This window comes from Phallusia mammillata, chromosome 3, assembly GCF_965637545.1.
Source record: "Phallusia mammillata chromosome 3, kaPhaMamm4.hap1.1, whole genome shotgun sequence".
In the NCBI taxonomy this organism is placed as follows: Eukaryota; Metazoa; Chordata; class Ascidiacea; order Phlebobranchia; family Ascidiidae; genus Phallusia; species Phallusia mammillata.
In genome coordinates, this window is record NC_137254.1 from 21025356 (window position 1) to 21043115 (window position 17760).

Consider the following 17760-nt stretch of genomic DNA (forward strand, 5'->3'; position numbering starts at 1 on the left):
GTTTTAAATGGATTTCGGTAATAATTTTTGATCAAAGAGTTGTGACTGTTGACCACTAAGCAATTGTGACTGTTGACTACTAAGCAAGGCAGAGAAAAACAGCAAACTTAAAAAGCGAAAGGGTTTACAACGGTTAGAAACTAAAGTAACCCCCCTCCCACTCTCAGATATTGGCAAGTTAATTATACATGATCTCTATTTACTTAATAGTAAATTGGCTACCTCCTTGAAAAATGCAGCAGTGCTAACCAAACGTGATGAGTGTTTGGCGATTTGCATCTTAAAGCCCTATTTCATTGTTTGTTTTATCACAAGACCATGTTAACCGTTTTTACACAATGCTTGTCACTGTGCAATGATTTAAAGAAACAGTTTTTTATGCTTTTTGTGCTTATTCTTTTAATTATTGCACCGGGATAAAAATGCTAGTCAGTCTGACAAAGATGTTAGGTTCATAATAATTGATCGCAGAGCACAATAAATAACAATTGTCTGGATTCGACGTTTACCGGCTTACGTTCAAAACCCTCTTTAGAATCAATAATGAACAGGATATAAAAAATTAAGATAGAGAATGGTCCGGCGAATTATGAAAAAATGAAAGAACAGTCCGGCGAATTGGTCAATAACTTTCTGATTTTGTTTCATTTTAATCTTCGATAAAAAAACACAAGATTGCAACTTAGCATCGATTGGGCATACGTATGTTTTGTGTCTCAAAACCCAAAATTTAAGTCAGTTTTAACTCTTTTTAGGAACCACCACGATAGCGCAGGAAAGGAAAACAAAAGCGGATAAAATTGATACAAGGAAAAATGAGTAGAAAAGCGTTCAAGACTTTTCCAGGTTTTTCAGGAAAAATAAATTGATTTGACTGATCTGTTTTTTAGCATTACAGCCACATGCAAATCGATTCATTCGAATCAGATTAGGGACGCTCAATCAAAATTAACAAACTAAGACTATTGACTTCCACATCTAAAGCGCAGCAAAATTCAGATTCGCTGAAGTTGTGTTCAATCTCACTTCAAACAAAGATTGCCATAAATCACCTAAAATGCCTCTTAAATCTAAACAACGCATAGACGAAAGGCTTTCAAAGGCTAGTTTCGACCCAAATCACTTGATGTTTGTAAATCTTAGTACTTCAAGCCCATTGAAAGCGTTTTACCGAATCAAGCTCAAGTCTCTGAAGCATTCCCATATGGCACTGACTAGAAAAATCTAGCCTAGCCAGCCGTGATTGCTGGTCTGCATAGACGCTTTAGGACTGATCGCAATATGAATGTATACATATTAGTTGATATTTGTAACGTTTTATTTTTTTTCCTTTTCAGATAATATTAACGTATTGCAAAGGGAAACATGGTAACTATAAAACAGACAATCGCTATGTGTCTTTCGTATTTATATTAAACATTACCACTGTCTGTGTGATGATTTCTGTGGCAGCGGGAAACCCTGCGTCTTCACAACATGGTAGGAACATGGCCGACGCCACAACGATTTCGTTTCACAGCAGGGAACAGGTATGATTCTATTTGAATAAGGATTTATTTTACTTTTGTATAGTTGATTTTCTTTGTGAATACTTCCACCTTACATGCCGTTTGAATTTTTTTGAACTGTTCAGTACAGCAAAGCACTTTTTTCAATATTTAATGTCTCTAACCATTAAAACGTACTGTCGTGAATGTTTGAATAAAAAACGAAATATCGACACTACTACTGCAAATAAACCTATAAGCAACTCTTAACATAGATTTAGGTCAGTGTATACATACCGAAAAAACGATTTCTATGTGAATGCTCATGCCAAGTATCACCCAGCAATGATCACTTGAGTCGCAATACGATACGCTAACCGCAAACATATCCCGGGAATACTAAGTGTAAACCATGTCTTTGATGTGCCTTTATCACTTCAAAGCACAGTGATTTAGCTGTTCGTTTAAAAGATGCATGCTTTGGTTTCCAAAAGTACATTAGTATCAATAATTTGCTCTGCATGATACTTTACTGAGACTCTATTATTTCTGACCTCATATCAAGATGTGTTACAAATTTGCTTTAAGAATCAAATTTATAAAATCGCATATTGAGAGTTAATTCAACACCAATTAAACAAACCTTGCGAGTCGTTTAGAAACGAGCCAAGCACAAATTGGCCAGCTGATGTATTGTGCACGTAATAACCCGTCCATACCGAGTGGTCCCTATGGCGAGTCAGGCAATGTTACGACGAACCTTGAGTTTGTCCCCCTCGGGAAATAGCTTGCGTGGCTCGAAGCCGATTCCTTTCGCGTTACAAATCATGACTCTCTTCTTCTTATGCTGCGCCGTAACAAAAGTTAGAAACGTATTAGCTTGCGTACATCTGGTTTCTGTAAGGCTGAGCTTAGGCAAACTTTGTATGCATAATTACAATCAGTGTGCGTTTATTTAAGAGAAACTATTCAAGCTACATTTGCATAGACGTCCCTTGAAATCGAATTGAAAATAATCAGCTGAGCCGACAATGGTTGACAAATGCCAGTAAAACGAATATTGGCATCTGTGAACTCCAGGCACGGCCAATCATACAGTGTAGTCAATTTCAATCAATGCAGGGTTTTAGCGAGAAACGTAGCAATATATTGAATAGGACGCAGTGAATTAAAATGACATGTCAAAAACCGTCGGTGGTAATTTAAAATTTATTGCTAAAAGGACGTTTACAGTGCTGCCAGTACCTGTGATGTGACTGTAGGCTTGTCTAAGTGCTGATTGTTTTAACATATCGCTTGTTTAATCTTGGAATAATTGAATGTTTTGATATATATTTGACATGTAATCGTACCCATGGGCAATATTGATGTTGTATAGGCTGCCTTCTGGGTTGTATAGGCTGAGCTACCATATACTGTCTTTATTTTTAGAATTTTACGGTAACTAGTGACTTAGTTAGTGGCAAAGGCTTTAAAATTGCTGGTTAAATGCAGTATTTTTGTTGCTATAAACTATTTCACATAAGTTGCATAAAAAAATTTCTTCGTAAAATCGTTTTTTGTGGACAAAAAAGACAGAATAAAACGCTGCAAATTAATATTGGGCTTAGTATTGCATGCTCTAATATATATAATGTTGAAACGGAACAGCTTATCATTAAATTGACATAGTCACTGGAAAAGGCCCACAGGAGGTGCTACGTACTATTATTCGGTCATGCTTTTTCCATTTAGTTGCGATTTCAGTTTTGTGTATGTATGTATAAGTGGCCTTTTAAACCTGTTTTTAAAACCGCCGTTTAACCAACGACAGCGTTTAGTCAGCGTGAAAAGCGTATCAATAGGCAAATGTTAAAAAAATGCTTTCGACGCACAATTGGAAACTGGGAAATTCCATTAATTAGTGGAAACAAAGAATTTAAATTACAAACGGACTACTAAGTAGGGGAATACCCTGACTTGTTGTTGATAAACACATCAATTATTTGCGGAAAATAAAACGCTGCTTTGCTTAGCAAAAAACATCTTTACCCAGGTGTGGAAAAAAAAACGATTTAAATTTAGCACCATGGAAAAGTTTTTAGCATATTATTCATTGAGTTCTTTAAGCAATGTCCGCACATCCTGAACTGTACACAAAATATATAAGCTACCATTATACATGAACTTTACATAGGTCAATTGTCTGGAGAATAGCGAATTGTCAGCAACTTATATAAGCGTAATTTGATAAAATATACTTTATTCAGGAAAAAAAAACACTCAAGTGAGTTTTTTTAGTGTTTATCGATTTGACCAAACCTTTAAATTACTCAACGGAAATGAGAATCTAAACTCACTTCGTGCAGGCACAAAAACACGCTTTTACAAAAAGACCGTTAAAACAACATGACTAAAGCCACCAATTAGATCGATAAGTAAGAGAAACTGCATATGCTTACGCGTAAAACACGGGAGAAACGTAACGTGCGTATGAAACAAATTGTTAAAAATAGCATGCTTAAAAGATGAATACATCAGACTTGTGAAGTTAATATATCCTTATTAAACGCATTTCCACCATGAGACGATCGATATAAGGAAGAATTGCATAACCATCTGCAATACTGCCTAGCTTTTTACGTCACAATTGGCAAATTATTGCATTTTTTCTTGTATAATAGCGACGACGTTGCGTAAAGTTTGTTACAGCACAGCAATCCAATGTTGGAATATTCACATTTTTTTGAAATACATTCTTTCTCTCTTGTTTCGACTATCTGAAGTGCCTATGGTATTTGTTTAATATCTAGTTAGTTTAGTTTTTAAGTATTTCCTAGTCATCTAAATATTTGAAAAGTCTGGCAACGTTATGTTTTTTCAATACAACATTTTACTGTGTTATGAACAGAATATCTATTTCATCGTATTGTATTGTTTTTTCTTTTGGTTAAAGTCTACAAAGCAGCAAAATCCAGCTGGTGATGATGGTAGATTAGGAACGGAGAGTTTTCGACGTAAGGAAGCAAGCTACAAAGTATTAGTAAGCTCGGATAATATGGAGCAAAACAACTCACCAAAACAGGTTAGTTGAAAAATTAGAGATGTCTTTGTGTTTCTTTTTTCAAGTAAAAAAAAAAACATTATAAAATGTACAGAAGTTGTATTTTCATTTGGTTGTCTGACAAGCACTGACAGTGAAAATAGCCTACATGTCTAAACCTTAAAATCATGAAACACAAACGCAAAAGATTCGTTTCACTGTAGAAATAAGTCAATGGTTTTGCGTTTGAATTAGGGCTGAGTAAACTTAAACTTACAAACATTTAGAACCAAGACCTTGAGTAAATTGTCATTAATCACCATATTTTGTGCCGACGGCAACATTCAAAAAAAATTATCACGAGTTTGCTTGGACATCGAGCTAAGAGGCAATCACCATAAACGGCAATGAAAGCAGTAAAACAGCAAATGCTGTATACTGACGTATTTATAGTGACAATTTGGCATGTTAACAAGTGGATTTGTGTTGATTTGTATAATAGGTACAGCTTCTAAATCTAAACGCTTTTCAACTCCATTATGATAATGCATGTAAAAGCTGCAAATCAATTGATGATTACGTTAAGTTGGGAGCTTTTTTGCAACAAAACGTCAAAGTAATAGTCAAGCATAAACTTTTGGTCCTCCACAAACAACTATTACCACAGTATTTAAATAAACAGCTTTGAAGATAGGAACAAAATCTGCAATGTTAACATGTACATGTGTACACAAGTTTGACATCTTAAGCATTCAAGGCATTTTGATTGCTTTTATGACAAGGCAGTAATTTCAAACGATGCATCGCGTATTGTCGAGCGCTTGTATAAAGCATGTATTATTCGAATCGATAAAATCAATAGAGTGGGCGCTTCGTGCAAGCTTGCCAATTTTTCAACAATCATTCTGCAACGCTGTCGCGTTTTTCGACATTTCTGATTCAAAGCAAATTAGCACATTACAAAACTTTGACTGACCTCAAGACTTGTTATTTTTGAGCACTTGTTTAAAATTTTGAGCCAAAAACAAACCAGCTTAAAAAATAAACATACCAGGGATATGTTTAGCAACTTGCATAAGGCAAAAGTAAACCATTAATACCCTGTTAAACATTTAGATTGGAAAAAAAATATTCTGGAAAACAAGTAGGTCATTGCATCCAATGTAACTGCGTTTTCGTTAAACAAGTTGTCCAAATTCTTAAAATATTAAATGTAAATACGTTACTCCAAAAAAGATGTGACAATGTAAAATAAAAGTAGTGTAAATAATGTATGTGATAAAAGGGGGTTTATAGTAACTCTATCTAATCAGCGTAGAAGTTTTTTTTTGTTAAATCATTTTCGAGAAATTTCTACTTCTGTCTTGATAAGTATGATAAATGCTTACTTTAGAGTTAGACAATTAAAGGGCTTTTCATATGTGATCACACAGTACAATATTACACTGTGTACAACTAAGACAAGTCACAGTACAGCACAAACCAATGGTGAACTCGTCATTACGGTGACAACCCCAGGAGAGCGAACGTCACACGCACTGCTTGTTGCGTTGACATACGTCACAAACGCATGTAGATACTGTGGCGCATTCATTGAACGTTTACTGCGACATGCAATCGCTGTGTTCGGTGCGCTTAAACCAACGTCAGTCTTTCAAATTACAAGATGATTGAAATGTGTGCAAAATGTGTACATTTAACCGCTACTTTTCCATCCACGCAAGGTAATGGTTTGATGAAGTCAAAAATTGACTCATGGTTTTCAATGATTGCAAGCAATTACATTTCAACGTAAGTTATTACTAATACGATCGAATATTCAAACTACTGGGGGCTAGTAGGTGAAACGCTTTGGTTGCAAACTAGAACAACACAACCAAGCAGAAAACGCCTTTGCCAATGCCAAAACACACATAATAGCATGTTTTACAACTTGACAGCAGAAGTTTTGGGGAATATGCGGTACTTTAATGAAACCATCAACGCCTTTACTTCAAACTTGCTCACTTGGTGATTTTTAGGTGACTACCCAGCAGGCGTTAACACGTTTTTTCGACGTATATTTTATAGTCGAGACGTATGATTTTTCAACGTTGAAATTAGATGCGTTATTTGGTGTGGAATGCAAACATGCATCTACGTCTTTTTCGCGTACATAACTTATCCTGTCGCTATTATACCCAGATAATCTACATATCATCACGCAAAGTCAGTACATTCAACGTGTGAACCTTATTACATGTATTTCCATGTTAAAAAAATAACAGAACAGCCTAACATGGAAAAGATACATGTAATTTGAATATATCTAAACCACATGGAAAACATATTCTGTTTTATATTGTAGAATTCGAGTCGCCGGGAACGCGGTTCACCCAGCGGCACTCTTCCCTTTAACTCCAGCTTATCAGATCGCAACCGGAAGTTTTCACGTGGTCATGACGTCATTATGGAGAATCCTAACGGAACTGCACACTTAAATTCCGACACGATGACCAGAGGTAGAAGAATTTCATCGAACGGTAAAGGTAGGTTTGCGATGTTTTTAGTTGACGAATGTGTTTTTGTCATCTCAAAGCCATTGGACTTAAGTATTTTAAGGTTGTTGGATTTTGAAATGCCATTGCGTGCAGCGAGACTCTGTATATTTCAATTTAATGTTCGGTGTTTAATACCGCTAGAAACTTTTTTTAGTTGTGTGCGTGTTTTTTGTTCCTTAACTAACAGCAAACGCTGTTTTTTAAAGTTGTGAGTGTTTTTGTTCCTTAATTAACGGCAAACACAGCATTGTTTAAATGACAAGCCCAAAAGAAAACAATAATCGCACCGTCAGTAACGATATTCCTGTCATTTTTCGGAAACTTTACCTTGTGTTTAATTTAGAACTGATCAACGTGGCTGTGCAAACCAACCCGTACACAGACCTGGATGAAACTGAGGATATGAACCTCAGTGAAACGACAGCGCACGACACCGCAATGTTGGGCGATGTTCCGGTTCAGTGTGACGATCACTCCTGTTCACACCTTCTCAAAGGTGTGGATGATGAAGGTAAAGTGAATTTCGACAAACCAATTTGCTAAAGTTTACACAAGGTTGAATATAGTAATAAATGTTGACCCAATAGTAGCCTACTAAGCACCATAATACAGCATTTTAATGAGTTAGAAACTAAGCGTAATCTGTTAAATCAGTTAGCAACTAAGCGTGGATGACTTGAACCAATCATGGGATTTATTTAGGACTGTTTGGTTTATATCTTATTTATTTCATTTGGGCCATGTTCTTTAGACTCAGTTGAACCAAATAAGTATTGATTAAGGTTTTGCATGGCTTAAAAAAAGTTAACGTTTCAAATGTTATTGATACTGGTAAAGACAAAACGAAAGCATATAACGCTGTATAAAGTTATGCGTTGCAACGTTCTGTTCATGCAAGCCGCTTTTAAAAAATGGCAGGCACTTTTCCAAAAACCAAACTACAAGTGGAAAAAAAGAACTACAAATGCGAAAATTAACAAGCACATCAGTAAACCTAAGTTAGAATCTTAAATAAAAGTTAGTACAAAATATTGCTCAATGTTATCTAATAGGCGGGCTTTGATTACAACAAAATTCACTTAATAGTCTACGACATTTAACGTATGAACAGCGATGATTGCTTTCTACGTAAGCTTTGAAAACAACAAGTATGGGGAAAAATTACTTCACTGTTTGCAGAATCACTAATTCAGTTATAATTAGTCTGCAGTAAATTCACCTACACAGTAACCTGTGGCCAAAATCAAATAAAACTATTTTTAAAATCAAGTTAACCCAGGAACCTTAAACCACATCGCTTTGCGAAGTCACATGGAAATCGTAGGAGATTAACTGAAATCCGTAGCCTCGAGGTCACCAGTAAATAACCCTGCCGCTTTGTACGACCGCGCGTTGAATTATTGATGCCTGTTGCATAGCTGAGAAGAAGGGGCAGCTTTCATTGGCTGGTCAGCAATTTTCACAAGGACCAGGGGATTTGGTGGACTTTACTTTGGACAAACTTAGAAAGTTGGTAATTCAGCAAACTTGGCTTAACAGCCATGGCCAAATTTAGTCACGGACATGTTAATTGAATTTTTTTCTTTGAACCACAGCCTATTTAGAATTTTAATGGCAAAATAGTGCTTTTTAGCTGCCCTTCATATAAAAAGACATATACATAACATTACTAAACACAGTGTTGCATATTCCAAATAGTACAATCAGGTCATGCACTGTAGCTAGGTCGGAGCAAAAACCGCCTCTTTAGGAATAAATTCAATTCATTTTCGGTGCATTATCACAGACAGATGTGGAATAATTGACTTCAGGGTTGCAGCTCTTTGCGCAAACGATACTTGACACAGACTAAGTCGATACCAAGTTGAGCCTAATTGTTTCCAAATCGCTTTATCATCGATTGCAAGTTTGAAGGAAATTTAAAGAAACCCTTCTTTAGGCTCATCGCTGATATAAGAGGGTAGATTATTTTAGTACCGGGGCGCACCTGAGGTTTTCAATAGCTGAAGTAGACGAAAAACAAAGAAACATTTTTTTAACAGCAAATCTTACATTTTAAAAACTGATTTAAATACACCACATTGCATGTTTTATATATATTGCCACATGGTAGGTATTGCTTTCACTATTTTTCTTTGTGGTAAGTCCAATTAATTGCACAATCGCATGTAGGAAAACAGAAAAGTAAAAGTCCAACTTATATTTGAATCGTATGGCAGAAGCATCAAACTTGGCAAACATTCTGCAGCTAGACATTAAGGTCATGAATATCTCAAACAAGTAAGATGCATTTATAGCAGGGATTTGAGGGTAGTCGGTTCTGGAAGGCACAGCTGATCATGTTACAATAAGTACTGAAGCGATAAGCCGTCCATACACCAATTAATGTGTGTGTGTGTGTGTGTGTGTGTGTGTGTGTGTGTGTGTGTGTGCAAGCACATCATTAGCTCGAACCTTCAAATTCGAAATCTTCTTACCAACTATGCTTATGTTTTTACGCAGATGGAGCCGGAGACAACTATCACTCATGCAGTAACAATTGCCTGTGTTGCCTGCGAGTAGTCATCAACATCTCTGGACAGATATACGAAACCCAAGTAAAAACGCTACAGCGATTTCCAGAAACGCTGCTGGGTCACCCGGAAAAAAGGAAGAGGTTTTATGATCCAATCAGAAATCAGTATTTCTTCGACCGAAATCGACCGTCATTCGACGCCATATTGCATTTTTACCAGGTAAGAACTAGATTGAAAGTGTCGCGAAGGAATGCGCGGGGAGTTGTGACCTTTCAACCGTCCCCAATGAGCGGAGGTCATAATTAGATCAGGGAACCTAAAACATGCAACCTTTCGTTTATGCAAATTTCAAATTCCGCTTAAATTAAAGTAAACGTTTGTTCAGTGCAGGGTAAAAACACCATGGCAATAAATGTTCACGTATAAATTAATAATGTTGACTACAACCTTCCGCAAAGGTAAAATATGTACTCTTAATTGAAATGCCAATACTATTTTAAAACCGGCAGCTAATAACTGTGTTTACAAAGGGGGTATATAGTATAGTATATTTCTACTGTTCTGTTATCACCTGTTGTATGCAAATTCCCCACGTAAAAAGGAACTTGGCATTTATTGCATACTAAAATGCCACAGCACTATTAATGGGATTCATATTTACCACAGCCAGCAACCGCTTACATTAGCCAAAAGTACAGGCGACAGCACCGTTTCATTTTAACCCTAGGTCACAGGCACAGCTAGGTACGTGTTAAAAGGTCTCCCCATGGACGCAGGCTATTTCTGGGGCTGCCTTGCGTGGCTTGTGATGGCAAACCCAAGGGAGAAGACGGCACTTATTTTCTGTATACGCTCTAGGACATTAATGATCGAACAGGATGCTGCTGTTTTAAGAAAACCTTGGGATTGTTTAAAGAATCTATAACCTTGAGTAGCAGCTTTCAAAACAAGGTCGTCTACATCAGCGTAGCTCAAGCTTTTTGACAAGTCAAGTCATACCTATTGCGCTATCTGATACGATTTAGCACCATATGACTTTAACATTGCGACTTTATTTACAATAATAAACTTCCCAGAAAATTATGATGTGTTTAAACAAACTAGAACCTTGCATTCCAACCATAGTCGTTTACATCAATATATATCTACTTTTTTGTCAAGTATAGTCATACCTTTTGCGCCATCAGACACGGTTTTAGCCAACATGATTTTAACATTACGACTTAACGAGTATACAATAACAAACGTACTAGGACATGGCGAAAACTAAGCTTTAAATCATATGCATTTCCACTGAACCAGCAGGTACGTTAATAACTTTAATTTGTAACATAGTTGTGAAATAAGTGACAAGTTCACAACTAAAACGTGATATAAAACGCACATCAGACATAAAACGCACAAAACGCGACACTATAAGGTAGTTTTTTCTTCGGTAGTTTTTTTGGCTCTCACAGTGACACTTCTTCTGACATACAGTCCGCAATCCTTTCGTTTTCAGAAAAGTTGGAATATAAGCCGAAAAATATACAGTCGCGTTTTTAACCTCTTTCCATGCCTTTAGTGTGAATAGCACGCATGGATTTGTTACAGCAAACAATGTCCATTTAAATAAATACTTGGTGAAACTTAAATTTTGTTCAGCGGCGTCGTGTTTGTTTGGTAACAAAAGTTGGGGTAATATTTGCTACACCGAAAATCTACAATAAACACCACGTGAATACCGTTGACCAATTAGAAGCGAGATTCTTGGCCTTATAATTTATTCATTGTTGCTGATTCAATTGATTTACTGGCGTCGTTTCGTTGCTACCAAGACATCGATTTTTGGCGACCAAAAATCGAGAAAGAACTTTAAAGCAATACAGATAGCTGTCGATTAAGACGAAGTGGGAGTTGGGACCAAAACTTTGAATACGGGATATCGCTCGGCAAATGACTAGGAGGATATTAAGAAATGACGTAATGCACAAGCTGCTTCGTTCAAAAGACAAGACTGCTAATATCTATATATTTTTAAAACAATTTTGAACAAAACATAAGTAGCTGACATTACCCTGATAAAAACGCCTCGTATAGGACGTCAAAACGTCGGATGACTTGTTTATATTTGCTGAATGATCAAAAGGAAAGTTTAAAAAACGGGTTTATAATTTTAACTCTTTTAAGAATTTTAGACTCTTGCGAAACTAAACAAAGATTCTAGTCATAACTGAAAAGCCTTTTAGTCCACCACTTAAAAGTTTCACTTGTATCATAGCTGACCACGTCAAATCTAAATCATTACTGCGACAGAAACGAGAAAACGCTTTTGTTTTGAGCAATTTTTTTACAAGCAATTCTGCGCGTAACGTAAAAGTTACACGCCGATGTAAATAAAAACAAGATTATCTTTTTAAGCATGTTTTGAATATGTCTTCATTCTAAATGTGTCCTCTGATTAAATCATGACCTTAACCACATAAAGTCCTACGTTGTTCAGAGAGTTTATCTATATTGTTTTGTTTCTCCAACAAAAACTTGTGAACCGTTAACCATGGCTTTACGAACATGACATAACGCCATTATTTGATGCAGAGCGGAGGTAGACTACGCCGGCCACTAGATGTCCCTGTTGACGTGTTTGCTGACGAAATCAAGTTCTTTCAACTTGGAACCGACGCTATGGCTAAATATCAGGAAATCGAGGGATATATTTTCGAAGGTAAATAAAGTGTATGGAACAATATAGTATTCCTAGCCCCAATGACACGGCAAACTATTAACCATAAACAATAACCGCTAGCATATTTACAAAATGTAATCTAATTAAAACTCAAGCAAAACAATGTTATGTCCGAAACACACGACATAACTTACAGCGTTTATAAAACAACCTTCCCACGTTTTAACTTAGCAATTCAAAAGCGCCGTTTGTTTTTGTTTTAAAATTAAAAAAATACTAAATCACAAATCTTTGCACACCAATAATTTGCCTTAAAAATAAAATACCAAACAACCACCAAATTAGTGCAATCTAACCAGAACTGAAGGTAAACTGTCAACTTTTGCATCAAATGTCCAGTTTGGTTTGGGCCCTAATTAGTTCTCCAATTACGTTTAAGGGTTCTTGTTTTGACCGTTACGCATCGATCATCCAATGGCTGCCGTTATTTTTTTGGAAAGCTTGAGACTCTCGTTGATTTTGTCATCGATTTTTAAATAGCACCGCTCACCTCTAGAACACGAAAACCCCCTTAAAATTTTGTCTGCTGCGTATCTGCTCTAAATATGCTGTAATAAAAAGACTAAACGAGGGAGAACAGCATCCATTTGCCAGCAGAAAGTGGTAAAGAATCGGTCGAAAATCAATTAGCGAAATTAGTAGGTGCTCCTTACTACAATTTAGCACAGCAGTCGTCACTTAATTTGGGTTTTTGCTCATGACTACGGGAATTGAAAGAGGATTTCAGGGTAGAAGGTAACGATTACAATAAACAACCAAATTAGAGAGATTCATCTTGTTGCAGTTGAAAATTGGATAACACAGTTTAAAATTGTCATGGGTATAAACCTTTTTATGCAGTTGCCATTTCAAATATTTAATGTCAAATTGAGAGTCGTAAATCAAAAGAAATGGTGGGAAGTTTGTTTGTCGTTTCCATAGTTACATTCCCTACTTAAGATACATTGGAAACTCGTCACTTTACACATTTACCCAAAAAATAAGCTTTCTATTCACCACAAGCAGGAACGCTTACCTCCAGTCATTGCCTATGCTCGAGTTGTAAATTAAACTTATGAAACGGTTAATTTTAAATCTACAGAGGAAGAATACCGTGCCTGCGGTGACGGCTTATCACCTCAAATGCTGGAGAAAAGAAAAGAGAAATTGCCGGAAAACAAAATCCAAAGAGCCGTGTGGATCCTTTTTGAAAAACCGGAAAGTTCAAACGCCGCAAGAGTGGTTGCTGTTATTTCAATATCGGTTATTTTTCTTTCGATCATTTGTTTTTGCTTGGAAACTGTCCCCGATTTGCAAGAGAAGTGGATTTTGGAAGAAGTCGAGGTCCCAGTTATTCTTAACACGACAAACCGTACGCAAAGTGGGAATGGAAACCGAACCCTAGCTAGGTTTGAATGACTTAACTTTGTGTAACAGTAACACCTTATGATCGCATGGAGTAAATGTGTCATTTATGATAACATAAAAGTACTAACCTGACGAGATAAGACGATTTAGGCACATATTTAAACTTATTACAAATATAAAAGCACATGAACTATAAACAATGTGATGACAGTTACCTTACTATAACTCCTTGTGTCCATTTTGGCAGTATGGTCCTCGATAGACATTGCCGGGCATTCTCAATTTGTCGACCACGTCTTTAAAACTAAAAAGAGTGCATCACTATGAAAGCAATTTTGCCATTATAACGATAATTTAGCAGCAGACATTGCACAACGTTTTGACCCGTGAGTTCTGATCAACGCAGCTGGTGACAAGACATTGGCGAATAGGCTACTGTAGGGGTCGGGAACATATGGCTCGAGAGCCAGATGTCGCTCTTTCGATTACTGCATTTTGCCTCCAACTAATATTAGTATGCATGTAAATCATATTGTTGAATAATCTTGTCGTGGATTTTACGAGCGTAACGCTGGATCCAATCAGATCTATAGTTGTCTTCAAATTAAAAAAAAAATATATTAGTTATCATTCAGTTTGCAAACGATATACAACTTCCATTACAGGTGGTTCAACGTTTCTTTGTCACACTCGAACACGTCAAGCGAGGTTCAAATGCAAAAAGTTCGTCGGCTGCGTCATTTCACGAGCAACCCGTTCTGGGTGATTGAGACTTTTTGCATATGTTGGTTTACAATAGAGGTGAGAAGGCATGAATTATGCACGAACCAGCTTTGAGTAGCGTGTGTTGTAAGTGTTAAGCTTACAATAGCCGCTGCGGGCGTTGAGCACTTATATGAAATATTGATACTCCAAGGCCGTGATTTTCACTAGCTTGCTGCTCCGACGTACTTAAAAGATTGCATTTGCATTTGCATTGGTTACACATCGTAAAAATGAATGGCGTAAAAATATTTTCGATGACACTAACAAAACTTCACAGGCAATTTTCCAAATTAACATGCAATTCAATGTTGTGAAGATAGACAAGCGGTAGGTATTATCTATAGTAACAAAAAGTTTTTGTTTTGTAGCTAATGTGCCGCTTTGTAAGTTGTCCACGCAAGACGCAATTCTGCTTCGATGTGTTAAATATCATCGATTTGGTTGCGATTGTACCTTATTTTGTGACGACTGCATCACAGGCTACGTCAGAGGACAGCAACCGTAAGTAACAGTGCAAACTCAATAATTGGTCGTTGCTAAATGTCAGGAGCTAACAAGGTCAAATGGTTGGTGAAAGCTTGTGGCAAGACAGCCGTAGTCGCCATTTTGTGTTTTTCCAAGAGTAGGTTAAGTGGAAAATCTACTAACGTAAGAACTCAAATCACACAAAGTTTGCTAGTTGCCGATAGAGAGCGAAAAGAGGCTTTGCAAATGTTTAAAAGCAAATTGTGTGAAAATGCTGGCGGTTAGAGCTATTGGGGTTGGATGAGGTTTTGTAACAACAATAAAACCACATTATAACCTTAGTTCCTAACCCCAACCCAGTCTCACTGTTAATTTAAATAACTGTGCCCTTTAAGCTCCTTATCGGAAGTTCTTACATTAGCAGCTCTAAGTAAGTTTCCCAAATATGTTTGTTTGAAACTAGTTTGTTCTTTGAAGTTCCACTTATATAAACAAAATTGACACCCACAAATAAGCACCACTTTTGCACAAATGCCCATTCGTCTGCTTAACAAGAAAACAAAGGGAAGAAAAGAAACAGGATATTTTGAGCACACATTGAAACCAAAACATTGTTTTCAGCAGCCAATGCAAACAAAGGCATCTCATTGGCGTTCATTCGAGTCGTACGTCTGGTCCGAGTCTTCCGAATATTTAAACTTTCCCGCCATTCTACTGGTCTGCAAATTCTCGGCCAAACCCTCAAGTCGAGTTTTCGCGAACTTGGGCTGCTTCTGTTCTTTGTTCTTATCGGAGTCGTGCTATTTTCAAGCGCCGTTTACTTTGCCGGTAAGTTATATATTTTAACTTTCTTAGATGTTAGAGTAGTTTCAAAACACCGACTTGGGGTTAAGCGAAACACCGACACACTAACTTGTCAACAATATTATGGGCACCAACCACTGAAGTATTCATCACAAATTTCAAAAGTAGTTTCATTAAACAATTAAACTAAATTAGGCAAATATGTTCACAATCATCGCAGAGAGCAACCATCCAAATTTGGTTAATTATAAAACTTATTCTATATATGCAAACATTGTAAGTGATTTCCAGATATTATCGACAAAAACGCCATTTTTTTAGAAATCGACTCAGGTAAGACAACGTACTTCACGAGTATACCCGACGCCTTCTGGTGGGCCATTGTTACCATGACAACTGTCGGATACGGGGACATGCATCCCATAACCGCAGCTGGCAAAGTGGTGGGTAGTGTATGTGCCCTTACTGGAATACTTTGTCTCGCCTTGCCAGTTCCCGTCATCGTTTCAAACTTCATGTACTTTTACCAACGAGCGGTTGCGAACAGAAAAAGAGACGTGTTTAGATGAGTCGCCACCCTGTCGCAAGGAATTGTTTGGTTCCGAAATGCAACGCGGAGTGCGATCGCATAGAGCAAACAAGAGATAATGGTGAAATGATGTAAGTGAGCGAATGAGCAAGTTATATGTTTCCTCGAGTTTCATTGTATAATGTGTAATATCGCTCAAGAATGCAAAAGAGCCACGATAACAGCCCTAACCGCATTTTTGCAGTAATATCGAACTTAAATTTTCCCACACTATTTTATTTGGTGTCATTTAGTAAAGTGGTTTTAGGCCATTCTATATGCTGCAGTTTTTGCAGCCAATGTGTTATATTTTTGTCCTTTACTGATTAACATATTCAACTGTAATTATGCACCAACTTTTTGCAGTGATCTCATTGTGTGTTTCGCGACAATCTGTGCTGAGGTCACAGTGTTACATTGTTTATTTATTACCGAGCAAGTTAAAGTGTAGTAAATCTTTCCTTATTAATGAAATCTCCCTGAAAGTAACAAAGGACTGCGGCAATTCAAGGTCATTATATCATGACTGCAGGAAACTTCAAAGTAAAAACAGACGCTGACGAAGCCTACAAAAGCAAAATGCATCTGATTTGTCAAACAATATTTGTAAAACTTTCCCTATTTCCTGCAAGTTAAATTGGTATGTTTTTATCACTAAACATTAAAAACAATGAATTCAGTATCAAGGTGAACGCCAGAATGGAAACACATTAAACCATTTTAGGACTTCACTTTACATTAAGTTGTCATGTCAAAAAGTTACTTTCTTCTCTGTTGTAAACTTCTGCCCGTTTATTGTAAGCTGAAACCAGCCTCGATCAATTCTATGTTTTTCTCGCATATATTATTATTCTCCTTTTTATCGTTTTTCGCCCATGCCATTCATAGTAGCGTTGCGGATTGTTGTATTACTCTATAATAAAAATTTACCGAATGCTACACTTCGTGGGGGAACTCTGAAAAAAGATGTTGAATTACTATTTCGTTACAAATCAATAGTTTGTTATAGATTATAGATTTCAGTATTTCCTTTAACATTGCCTGTTGTAAATCAGCGCCTTTCAACCTTGTTGCACTGCAGTCACAGGGGTGCACAAAACTATCAAAAACTGCAGCAATAAATGTGTTCTAATGCACCATATACCAGTAAAATCAAAAACGGAAATACACCTGTTTCATGTTGAAAGCTTTTCAATTACCCTCAACGTTTTAGCTCTGGCGCGTACCTCAAATCGTGTTGATTTGCAAAACGGTTGAATACTCGTAGCATGTTGTACCAGGTAGAGCTTCTAACATAGGAACTCACAACATAAAAAGTTTCCTAACTATCGATAGGTAGCGCAAAGAACACAGTTATATAAACTGTGGATAGGGTAAGGAACTAAATTCGTATGTTGAGTTTTTGATATTTTATTATAAAACCTCACCCCAACTCCAATAGCGCCTAGCATTTTACATTTGGCTATTACATATTTTGTTTCTGTAAGTGCTCTTTGCACCCCCTATCGGTATTTAGCAAAC

The 17760-nt window shown here is 36.8% G+C and overlaps 1 protein-coding gene across 2 annotated transcripts; it reads left to right on the forward strand.

The window, feature by feature from the left end:
- Positions 1 to 1339: 1339 nt before the first annotated feature.
- On the forward strand, positions 1340 to 17178 carry LOC145217952 (potassium voltage-gated channel subfamily A member 1-like). 2 transcript variants are annotated; one of them, XM_080085331.1, is made up of 11 exons: positions 1340 to 1529; positions 4423 to 4551; positions 6857 to 7037; positions 7393 to 7560; positions 9552 to 9784; positions 12143 to 12269; positions 13372 to 13678; positions 14303 to 14438; positions 14771 to 14903; positions 15489 to 15695; positions 15993 to 17178. In XM_080085331.1, exons 1-11 carry the CDS (start codon positions 1437 to 1439, stop codon positions 16238 to 16240), a joined length of 1962 nt encoding a protein of 653 aa, XP_079941457.1. In that variant the 5' UTR covers positions 1340 to 1436; the 3' UTR covers positions 16241 to 17178. The 2 variants fall into 2 exon arrangements, with proteins under 2 accessions (XP_079941457.1, XP_079941459.1); XM_080085333.1 differs by having other exon boundaries at positions 15492 to 15695.
- The last annotated feature ends 582 nt before the right edge of the window (positions 17179 to 17760 follow it).

Excerpts from the sequence above, each read along its gene's own strand:
- LOC145217952 (XM_080085331.1), top strand. The coding sequence starts at position 1,437 with ATGATTTCTGTGGCAGCGGGAAACCCTGCGTCTTCACAACATGGTAGG. Across the intron at positions 1,530-4,422 it reads CGTTTCACAGCAGGGAACAG|TCTACAAAGCAGCAAAATCC; the intron begins GTATGATTCTAT and ends TTTTGGTTAAAG. Across the intron at positions 12,270-13,371 it reads CGAGGGATATATTTTCGAAG|AGGAAGAATACCGTGCCTGC; the intron begins GTAAATAAAGTG and ends TTAAATCTACAG.